Below are 10,793 nucleotides of genomic sequence, written 5' to 3'. Positions count from 1 at the left end.
ACAGATCCTGGAAACAGCATGATGGAACTTTGCCTGCAAATAATCCAGCTCCTAATGCCAGCTACACCAGCTCTTGAGGGAAAAGATGCCACCACTTCCATGCACACTGTAAAAGAAATGCTGATTCCCTCATTGAAAGGCAGAAAAAACCCTTTCCTGAGTCACAGAGCCTTGTGGGGGAAAAGTAACAATCTAGCAATTTCTGGAAACGAATTTTCTTGGAAAACTTTGTAACCTCCTTGTTTCTCACCCTCCCCAACTGAGAGGTGGCTGCCACGCACCACTTCGAGATGAAACATTATCTGTTTCCTTTGAACCTGATCTGGCTGGTTTATCAGAATTGCCGGATAATGGATTCTGTCAAACAGTTCCCAGCCAGCCCGGGGCTGAGGCAGAGCAGGAAAGCTCCGGGCTCCAGCGAGCACAGAAACCACAGGGACCTGCCAAACGACCCGCAGCCGATCTGCTCCAGGAGGGGTGAACTGGGGGAAGAGCAAATGGAGAAAACACACTTGGCTGCTCAAGGGGAAGGAAGGGCAGGTCCTGGGAGTGTGAGATGTGCTGGGGCTGACAGGTGAGCCCTGCACTGGGGCTGTGAGCTGGACTCACCCCGTGGGCCGTGCAGACAGCAGGGGCAGTGCGGGCGGGTCTCCATGCTGGGCCCATCTGCTCTGCCCACGCTGCTCGTTCCAACAAACACAGCTCTGTCTGCAGCTTCCCCTCGGAAGGGGCTGTTGTCTGTAATGCTCCACTGAGAGACTGGGGTCACAAGTGTGACGATGCTCCTACCAGAAAAGGAAGTGGTGAGAGATCAGCTGCTGGGAAGGCTCACAGGGATGTAAAGGGTGACCAGGCTGCCCTGAATCTGCCCTGGGGTTAAAGGGCAGTAACAAAATAACTGTTACCTCCTGAGCAGGGGTGACTTTGGAGAGAGCTCCTGCCCAGATACTCCAGCACCAAACCTGTGGCCCTGCTGACAAGCACAGCCCAGCCAAAACCTGTGTCTAGCCTGGGCAAGGCTGGGTGTCTGTTCCCAGCTGGGAGGGAGGGAACAGGGACACATCAAAGCACTTACACTCCAATGCCCACAGTAGGACTGGATCTCTAAATCCAGACCAGTTTCCTCTGGGCTCTGCTACAGCATGTCTCAATATCAGACACCTTTTTTTCAGGTTGCTCCATTTTTTCTAGTGCCCTTCCCTTTCCTCACATTCCCTCTGCTGCTTCCCCTAGTTAGTCTGTCCTCTGGCCCCTTTGCAGACCCTGCTGACCACCTCCCCACCACAGGCTATAGCACCATCTCCTTCACCAAAGGAAGTCAAATAACTCTGTGGTGGTAAAATTTGTTCTTTTTAGTAATTGGATAGAGTTCAACATACAGCACCAGGGTTGTTTGTACTTCCTACTGTTCCTATCCCGTGTGCATTGGCTGTCTGACCTTTAAGAAGGCCCCAATTATTATTTTTTTTTGCCAACCCTTAAAAGCTTATCACCCTGTACAGGAAAGGGTAAAGGTCTGCCCTTGGAACAATAAACATTTCTGATAATTTTTTCCTCTTACCACTTTCTCCCTGTTATCTGAAGTCATGTTCCCTTTGGAAGTCGTGTTCCTTGATGCTTTCCTGCCCCCAGCTGCACATGGCCTGAGTGGGTTTCTGCCACTTCACAGTGAGGGTAGATCTGTCTGAAATCAGAATGCCTTTGAACACATCCCTGGGAGCCCGGCAGGGTGGGGATGCTCCAGAAGGAATTCCTGCATACAGTAACTTGAAAAGGCCCGGCTCTCCCAGGATTTTGTCCCACAGTCAGTGTGGCTCCAGCAGAGATGCACAGTGGGTTCAGGAGCACAGCAGAATATGTTTCCACAACCACACGAGACAACCTCCATCTTTTCGTGACTAAGGCTGCACAAACAACATGCACTGGGAGAGGTTTTATCATTCAAGAAAGAGGCCCCTGACCTCTCCTCAGTGAGTCTGTGCAGCAGCAAAGACTGGGCACTGCTGGAACACAAAAACTATGACTGTGTCTGACACTAAATGACACACTAAGGAATGAGATTATTTCTCAGTTGCCCTCCTATATTTGCTGGATATTTGCTGCCTTCTGCCCCTTTGTTGCCTGGTCTGGGCTCAGGTCACCATGCCTTGAAGCACGTAGCAGAACCACATCAGGCTTCCTGCACGGTGTCTGGTTCCCAAAGGTGAGGCACTCAGCTGCAGCTGAAGGAAGGGTTCCAATGCCTTCCTGTCATTGCAGTCCTTGCTCTCTGCCCTCGAGAGTCCCTCGTTGCAAAGGCCAATGCAATAAATAAAGCAGTAGTCAGCTGACAGTTGTGAGCCTTCCTGGAAGGGGAAACCAATTTGTTCAGGGGCCTGAAATCACAGCTCATTTCTCAGGCAGTGTTCCCTGGCACTGTGCTCCCCAGGGCCCCGGAGGAGCATGCAGGTGGCTGTTCCAGCCTTGGCTTTCCACTGGCACTAATCTAACAAACCCAGGGAAGAGACTGTGGGAGCGTGGGCTGGAGCCTCATCCCTGCTCAGAGCTCAGAGCAGGTGCAGGAGGAGGAGGGGAGGGCCCAGGGATGCTGCTCTCACAGCACACACGACTGCAAGGCTGTTCCAGCTCTCTGGGGAGCGGGAGCTGGGGGAGCTGTGCTGCCTCCTCTGTCTGCCGACCCCAGGGGGACTCAGGAGGTGAGGGGGGGCCAAGCAAAATGCCTCAGTGGTGCTCAAAGCCTTCTGTAGAACCGAAAAAAGGGAAATTTAGGTTAGATATTTATTGGGAAGAAATTTTTTACTGTGAGGGTGGTGAGACACTGGAACAGGCTGCCCAGGGAGGTTGTGGATGCCTCAACCCTGGCAATGTTCAAAGCCATGTTGGATAAGGCCTTGAGCAATCTGGTCTAGTGGGAGGAGCCCCTGCCCATGGCAGGAGGGATTGGGACTGGTTGATCTTTAAGGTCCATTCCAACCCCTTAATATTCTATGATTTTATGATTTAACTGCATGTGAAGTTAAACATTAAACACCAAAATCTTCCTTAGAAAATAACTAATCACCATGAAACACTATTTCAAAGTACCTGTTTTCCAGTGCAAACATGTTGCCTGGCTCCAGGCTGGAGTCATTTCAGGTTGTGAAGCCTGGGGTTACTACTGCTGACCTCTGCTACACCAAAGTTGTCCCTTTGGTGGCAGGATTGGCCGGACAAGACTTGGATAGAAACGTTCCCCTACCATTTGGATCACCTGAGGGATTGCTTATGCACTGCACCTCGTGGGAATTCCAAGAGCTCACCAGGGATGCTGACACATGGACCTGTGACACTGTCAGCACCACAGAAGGGACCACTGGGCTGGGAGAGCCTTGAACAGGAATTGCAGACAGGCTGGGGCTCTGGTTCCTGCTCTCCCCCAGCTGAAGGGGGTGAGACACACACAAGGTCATCACACACATCATCCTGCTCTTAACCCTGGCTCACAGAAGTAGCTTTGTTAAGTAAATCCTCTCTGGACATGCCCAGCCCTGGGCTGCTGCAGCAGCCCTTCAGTACCAAGCAGAGGCAGCCCCTCCTGCAGGGTACCTGTGGGGTCCCTGCTCCAGCACCCTCGGCACTTCAAGCCCCATCAGCCAGGAGCTGGTGTCCTTGAAAGGCCTGCACTGACATCCCCAACATTTGCAATAATCCACCCATCTTTATGTGCCTCACACCTCACTGTGCTGTAACTGTGATTCCCTGGCTACAATTCCCCAGCTTTTGCATATTTGAAAAGCACTTAACTCCATCCTGTACGTGACTAGGAAACAGCATCCCCCAGACTTCTCAGCATTTGACTTGGTTAAATTTCTCATCTTACTTTTTAACAGCATTTTGCCCGACTCTTTTGCTAGACCTGAGCTGCTGTTTCATGTTGTCCACACTTTTCCCTCTTCTTCCCCCACCATGTTACCAAGGGAACTTTCCTCTCCCTGAACTTCGTGGCACTTGTTAATACTTTTTTGACTGCTTGCTTACCAAGGCTGCTGTTCTGATGAAAGATGAATGTCATTCTTCCTTCAGCAGTCCCTTGCTCCAGCTCTCAGCCCCATCAATAATTCAGCCAGGCCTCGACAACATTAGCTCTGGGTGAATATACCACACTCATGCCAATTAACTGACTGAAAGGGCTCGGGAGAGACAGGCAGGAGATTTCTCTTAATTTTATGAAGCTCTTTTCTGAACTTCTAAAAACTGAGTTAGTTCAAAGAATAAAATCAGAGCAGAGATTCTGACACAGTTCAAGAGGTGCCAAGAGACTCCAACAATGGATGTGCTGAAGCCCATCAGGCTCCTCTCCCTCGCTTGTCTCCACCTGCTCTGACTGACACAACACTGCACGTTCCCTGGGACAGAGCCTATCCCTGCTCATGTGCTCCTGACTTAATGAGCTGCTGGAACATGACTGCAGCATGTCTAGACAAACATCATCTCGGTGGCTCTTTGCTTATGAACAGCCTTGCCCGTGGAGAACAGTGACTTGGAACGACTCGGAAACTATATATAGGGCCCTGTGGATGGAGTGTGTGTGACTTGGATGGGAAACAGCCTTGTCTTCCTGCTCTCATCACTGGCCACTTGCTGAACTTACACATTTGGAGAGAGCTCAAAGAACCAGAAGGAATAATTAGCTGTGTGGAGGCCAGGTTTGAGGAAGCTCTTTCCCTCCTGGGCATTGTTGTACTCACCAGGGGTGGGTGAAAGGCTTGAACTTGTTACTAGTTGGCTGCTGCTCTAAGGCCTTCCTGGACTACACTCCTGGTCTTGATTCCCGTTCCAGGGGAAAGTGCCAGAGCTAGTTTTCTGTCAAGGACGAAGGGATGAAGGGGGTTCAGGTCCCACAGGGATTTAAACAGGAGGAGCTAGAACCATTACTGACCTGCTCTTCATAAAAATATTAGAGTTGAGCAATGAAAATGCCTCATTAGCCCAAACGACTCGGTAGCTGTGAGAGAAAGGAGACAGTTACCCAGACAATTAAAAGAGACAAAATGGGGGTAAAATTCCAAACACAGAGGAGATCCAGACTCAGCTCTGCAGCTCAGCAATGCTTTGCAAATCCTCACGACCTCCAAGAAGCTGTACTGATACAGGTAGCAGAAGAGGGCACTGGGAAAGAACTGACAAGTCTCATCAGAAAGGGGAGAAAGCAGGAGGGCTGGTACTGGCCCCACAAGTCCCTTGCTGTGGGCACACAGTGGTTGCACCATCAAGGCTGTTTGTAGGGTCACAATTGTGGTAAAGCTCAACCTCAACCTTTCCTCAAGTCTGCTCCTTCTGTTTCTCTCTTAACAAGCCCCAAAGGCCTCTCTCAGAAGCAGCTTTTTGCCTTCTCCTGATGCCACCTAGTGCCTGTCCCCAGCCTGCTCAGCCAGAGCTCAGCCCTCGGAGCCACCACAGCTCCTGCAGAGGAAAGGAGGGAGTGGGGCCAGGACTGCCAGGAACTGCCTGATGGCAGCAGGGAGACAGCAGCTGGAAAACACCTTGGAAAACTGTACCCCAGGCAGCACGTGGACTGGAGCACAGCTTGGGTAACAGGTACTGACACTGCAGCGGGAGCTGTTGGGCTACAATACAAAACAAGCAATGGGATCACTCTTCAGAGCTTTCTTTGGATGAGAACTTGTCATCCCCAGAGATGAGGGAGAGAGGAAGTCGGAGTGACTACAGAGAGCCCCTGGAAGCACAGCAAACCCTCAGGATCTCTGTTTCCCCTCCCTGTCTCCCCAAAGAACACCGACCCACGTTGGTGTCCCCTTAACCAGAGCCGAGTGTTTAGTGGAGTGCAGGGAGGGACAGGGCACAGTGGGTGTGCTGGGAGGGGGATCCCACTGAACTGGGCACGGAGCCTTCGGAGCAGAAGTAAAGGAGTGGAGGCAGATCCATCTCACAGAGTACAACGGAAAACAACTTATGCATCTGGGGGCAGCATTAGAAATAATGATGCCTCCTAAGGACTTGCAAATACCCAGGCCCGAGGCAACTCAGCATGACTGAGATGAGAGATTTGTCAGCACAGCTGATTCCCCAACATCAGTACTGAACAGCAGGCAATGGAGCTAAGGTTTGTTTTTTATATATATATATATTTATATTTATATATATAAAGCGCCTATCACCATATTGATAAACATTCTTTGGAATCACTCTGAGGGCAGAGGTAAGAACAGGAATTAGCCTGTGGGTACCTCAGCACTACTGTTTCCAACCAATTTAAAAAACAAAAATTAAAAAAAAAAAAAAAAGCCACAAGACTTTGCTGCCAGCCTGCCTGGCTGGTGTTTAATACTGCTACTCCATCAGGGTTGGAGGGAGACCTATTGTGAATGGCAACAGTTTGCACTGTGACTTCTCCAGCCGTGCTGCAGAGCAGTGCAGGTGTCACAGGAGGGCAGAGGGACACGGAGGCTCAGACCCGTTACCAGTCAAACGTCTCAGCAGTAGGGAGCTCCCACGAGGAGAGAGCGAAGCTCACCGTGCACAGAGCTCTCACTCTCTGTGCTTAAGGCCGAGTCAGGGACCCTTTGGACTCTTCCCAGATCACCAGACAGAAACATGTGTCAGTTATAAATACATCATGTCAGTTGGGGGTGGAGGTGGGACGGGGGCACAGGGACGGGGGATTTGGGGTGGGTGCAGGGAGGAGAGAAAGGAAGAAGACACCTTACGTTTCCAGCACTGGAAAGAACAGTTTTGACCTCACGCAATAAGTCACTGGACCTTTTCAATAGTCTTATCTGGCTTGTGCCCCATCATCTGTTACACATCAAAGGGAATGTTGGCTGGCAAACGGGTTAAACAATCCCACACAGTGGAGAGCAAATCTGCAGTCTGCTGGGAAGGTCCCAACCACATCACTGACGATCTCAGGGTCCACCTTGAAGGAAGGAAGCAGCTTCTCAGTCTCACACATCGCTCAGCGCCTGCAGACAGACAGAGTGTCAGGAGGGACCTGCCACAGCTCTACCAGTCCTCAGCAGAAGTATGAATCACCACCTCTGAAACACAACCATGGCATCTGCCTTCATCCCTAGGATGCTCTTAGGAGTTTTTTTTTCCTGAACCTGCAGTTGCAACCCAGTCAGGAGATGATGGAATAACGCAGAAATCCTTCAAAAAGGCAGGCTGAACTATGCTGGAGTATCCTTTCTGTACCCTCTGGTTTCTTCTAGAAACCATAACCACACTTGATCTAAGACTTTTGGAGTTTTTCAATGGGAAACACCAGTTCTGCAGGCTCTGGGACTCAGTTTTGGCAGGTGAAGTAGGAGTGATCTGCCATCAAGGCACGGTACATGAACCCAAGGAAGCTTCAAACTGAACTCCAGCCTTCCCTGACTGACTCATCCTCTGCTCTGTCATACAAAACGCTGTCCTGCTCCGACTTGCCCACAGAAGCCTTTGAGGCTGCAGGAAATCCTCAGTCCTGCCCACTCCCACTCCCACCTCATCCTGGACAGAGGCACAGCAGCAGAGCCCGGCTCACCTTCCGTGCAAACTCGGGCAGGATGAAGGCTGCCCGGTGGATGTCAGAGTTGTAGTACTTCAGACTCCTCTCCTCCACTTGCTGCTGCGAGAGCTGCTGCACAGGCTCCCGGAAATTTGTGTTCTGCAAGAGCAAAGCCAGGTAGCTCTGAGTGCCTGGGTGAGGAGCCAGGGGCTGTGTGACAGGCACCCTGACGTGTGGCAGAGAACCAAGAGGACTCGCAGGAGAACAGATGACTTTCTGTTCTAGCATGAGGTCAAAGGTTCTGCTCAGCTCCAGCCCCAAGGGCTGGGGTTCACTCTCTGTAACTCGTGTGACCAGCCCTGATGCACAGATGTCAGTGCATGAGGTCAGACTGGGTGAGCCCTGTGCCAGATGAAGCTGTCAGAGTGCCTGAGCATCCAAGAAAGCAAGGCTTTGCTGTTCAGAGCAGAATCCATGTCTGTGTTAAGTCAGGCACAGTGCATGCTGCCAGCACCCCAGATAAATCATGTACAGCAGCAGCACTGCTGGCCCCAAAAACCCACCTGACAGTTGGTCTCACAGAGTAACCAGCCCACATCCCAACACTGACTCTCCCTCGGAGGCCTCTTTACGAGCAGATTACCAGTCACAGCCTGATTCTTATCAAGCAGGTGCCCACCTTGCAACAGCCAACATCAACAAGACAAAGCCTTAACAGGCTCTGGGAATTGGTAGCAACTTCTTCCCTTCCAAGTTTGTTGTACTAGACAGAAACCCCTGTCCTTTTCTAAGGCAGCTGGTCAGCTCTGCAGTTCACCCAGCACTGAGCAGGCTGCATTGCAGCTCTGGGACTGCATGGGTCTGGAGGCCCCACAGCTGGGAGAGCTCAGTGCCACAGCTCCAGCTCTTGGGGACAGCCTCAGGCAGACCCTGCAGGTGCTTCCAAGCAGTGGAAAAGGGTACCTGAGGTGTCGGAGACTCACCGGGTTCTTGCTGCAGAGCATGAAGCCAATCTGCCCGCTGGGATACGTGGGGATGGTGCAATAGGCGTATTCCACCACCGGGAACAGAGACTTGCAGAACTGACGCATCTCCTTAATGAGATCCAGGTGCAGCCACTGGCACTCACCTGCAGGGAGAGAGGAAGGCAGGATGCAAGGTGAGAGCTGCCCCCCTTCTCTGTGCCAGGTTAACAGCGCTTCCAAGTCCCAACCTGCTCTGCTCTGCACAGCTCATGTGGTTTCAAAGGCAAGACCAGACCCCTACGCCAGTTTTGCTAAGCTCAGTCCAGCAGTCTGAGCTGATGGAGACAGACCAAAACCACAGCTGTACCTGGGAGCTGAAATGCTTTCACTCCCTGCATCACGTCTCCCCAAGAAGAGTTCCCCCTGTGCCTCACCCTTGGCACGCAGTGGTCTGGCATCACCCTCTGCCCAGCCACAGCACCCTCACCTTGGCAGCAGAGAATCCCATCTTCTCGCAGGGCTGTCTTCATCAGCTGGTAGTAAGATTCTTTGAATAAGCTTTCTGCAGGACCTGGGAGAAAAGTGAGTGAGACCCTCAGCCCGCACTCAGCACAGCAAAACCATCAGGATTTCAGCTTTGTTCTGTAGCAAGCCCAGGACCTTTACCAAAGGAAGTCATAGCAGCTGCCTTTTGCTCCAGGGAGCATTTTTTAAACAGAACTCCTTCTCCAAACTGCATTTTAGAGATGCCTCTCCTGTGTTGACTACAGCAAGAGTGAAGGTGGCTCAAGCAGTCGTCATCGCCTAAAATGAGGTGTCATATCTACATTTGGTCCCTCTCTGCCTCAGTTTTCCCCTTCAGAAATACAGCAGCCTCACCACAGCCATCTTTGGGATGGGTGCTACACCAACAGTGTGTGAGCCACTGCTTCATTGGTACATGTGCAAAGCTGTCCTTGCCAGCATGGTGCTGTATCCCCCACAGGATTGCTGGTCTCAGGGATCAGCTCTGCCAGAAGCAATTGCTGCTGGAGTTGAATTTTGAGGAGAGAAACGCGTCAGCTGCTTGAAGCCTTGCTAATACAATTTTCTGGTTCTCATCCTTCCCTTTCTCTACCAAAAGAAGCAAGTCAGCAACAGTCTTTCACTTGAAAGGAGCCTGGGCAGGCTGGCATAACTTCCAAGAGGTAAGCAGAAAAGGAGGGGGAGTGTGGAAAGTAGTGCCCTTTTATGGCAGAATTCTTACCCATGGGGTCAGACGAGTCCGTGATAATCACATCAAAGGCTTCTTGATTTTGTTTCATGAACTCAAAACCATCTCCCACATGCAAGGTCAGCTTAGCGCTGGAATATCCCACTGCCATGCCTGGGAGGTATTTTTTGGATACCTGGATCACATCCTGCAGCAACACAGAGAGCACAAGTGGGTCAGCGGGGGCTACAAGGAGCTGCTTCTCAGGCTACTGTGCAGTTGCAACCGAAGGAACAGCACAGTGAGTCATTTCCTTCCATGCCTTCAGCACAAATCCGACTCAGCCAGCGAGATCCTCAAGAGCTGTCAGCATCTTCAGCCAACAAGCTACACTCAGCCCTTTCCTACGGCCTCAGGGTTCAGTGACACTGTTGGTCTGTCCTTGCCAAACTCAACAAGAAGCTGGAGCTTCAAAGGCTCCCTGAGGAACTGAGTGAACACAATCACAGAGCAGACTGCTCTGTGCCCTTTCTCCCTCTGGACACCGTTGCAGAGGTGATCTCCCTTTCTCCCCTCCTAAATGAAACCATGCCAGCAGGTTTCTAGATGCGAGATGAGAAAGATCCCCATCTCTGCTCCATAGCCATTATATCAGTCCCCTGATAAGATAGTTTTCTCTCTAACATGGTTAGACAGGCACTGCCCTGGGCCCAGCAACTGTACGGAACACTACCAGCTTCTCACAGCTGGCAGAGACAAAAAATATGCTGGTGTCAGGCAGTGCTTGTTCAAAACCAGGCACGTTTGCCTACTTAGCTTGGCAGACTGTGCACACATCTCACATAGCAGTGTTTCCCATTCCTAATAGAGCCCTCCTCTGAGCAAAACTTCCTAAGAAAGTAAAATATCAGAACAAACTGGCCGAGAGGAGGAGGACTAGCCCATTTATCATGGAAACAAATCCCCCTTTCTTATTTCCTGCTTTCAGTCGCCTGGGACTGCTCAACACAGCGACCATCCTCCTCGGGCAGGAGCAGCAGTCAGTTCAGCAGCGAGGCAGAGGGAAAAGCAGCACCTCCACAAAGCCAGGGCGCTCCTCCAGATCCCGTGCTTGGCCCACGCCGGCCTGGAAGGGCCTCAACCGCAT

At 51.4% G+C, this 10,793-nt stretch overlaps 1 protein-coding gene across 1 annotated transcript; it reads right to left on the bottom strand.

Moving 5' to 3' along the window:
- Positions 1-6,294: 6,294 nt before the first annotated feature.
- On the bottom strand, positions 6,295-10,793 carry SRM (spermidine synthase). The gene is made up of 6 exons (XM_029962394.1): positions 10,722-10,793; positions 9,701-9,914; positions 8,942-9,025; positions 8,473-8,618; positions 7,526-7,648; positions 6,295-6,962 (listed from the first exon to the last, which is right to left on the bottom strand). Exons 1-6 carry the CDS (start codon positions 10,791-10,793, stop codon positions 6,945-6,947), a joined length of 657 nt encoding a protein of 218 aa, XP_029818254.1. The 3' UTR covers positions 6,295-6,944.

Source organism: Manacus vitellinus, unplaced genomic scaffold, assembly GCF_001715985.3.
Source record: "Manacus vitellinus isolate BGI_N305 unplaced genomic scaffold, ASM171598v3 scaffold_46_pilon, whole genome shotgun sequence".
NCBI classification, from domain to species: Eukaryota; Metazoa; Chordata; class Aves; order Passeriformes; family Pipridae; genus Manacus; species Manacus vitellinus.
The sequence above is the reverse complement of the archived record's forward strand: the minus strand, read 5'-3'. Positions and strand labels throughout refer to the sequence as shown.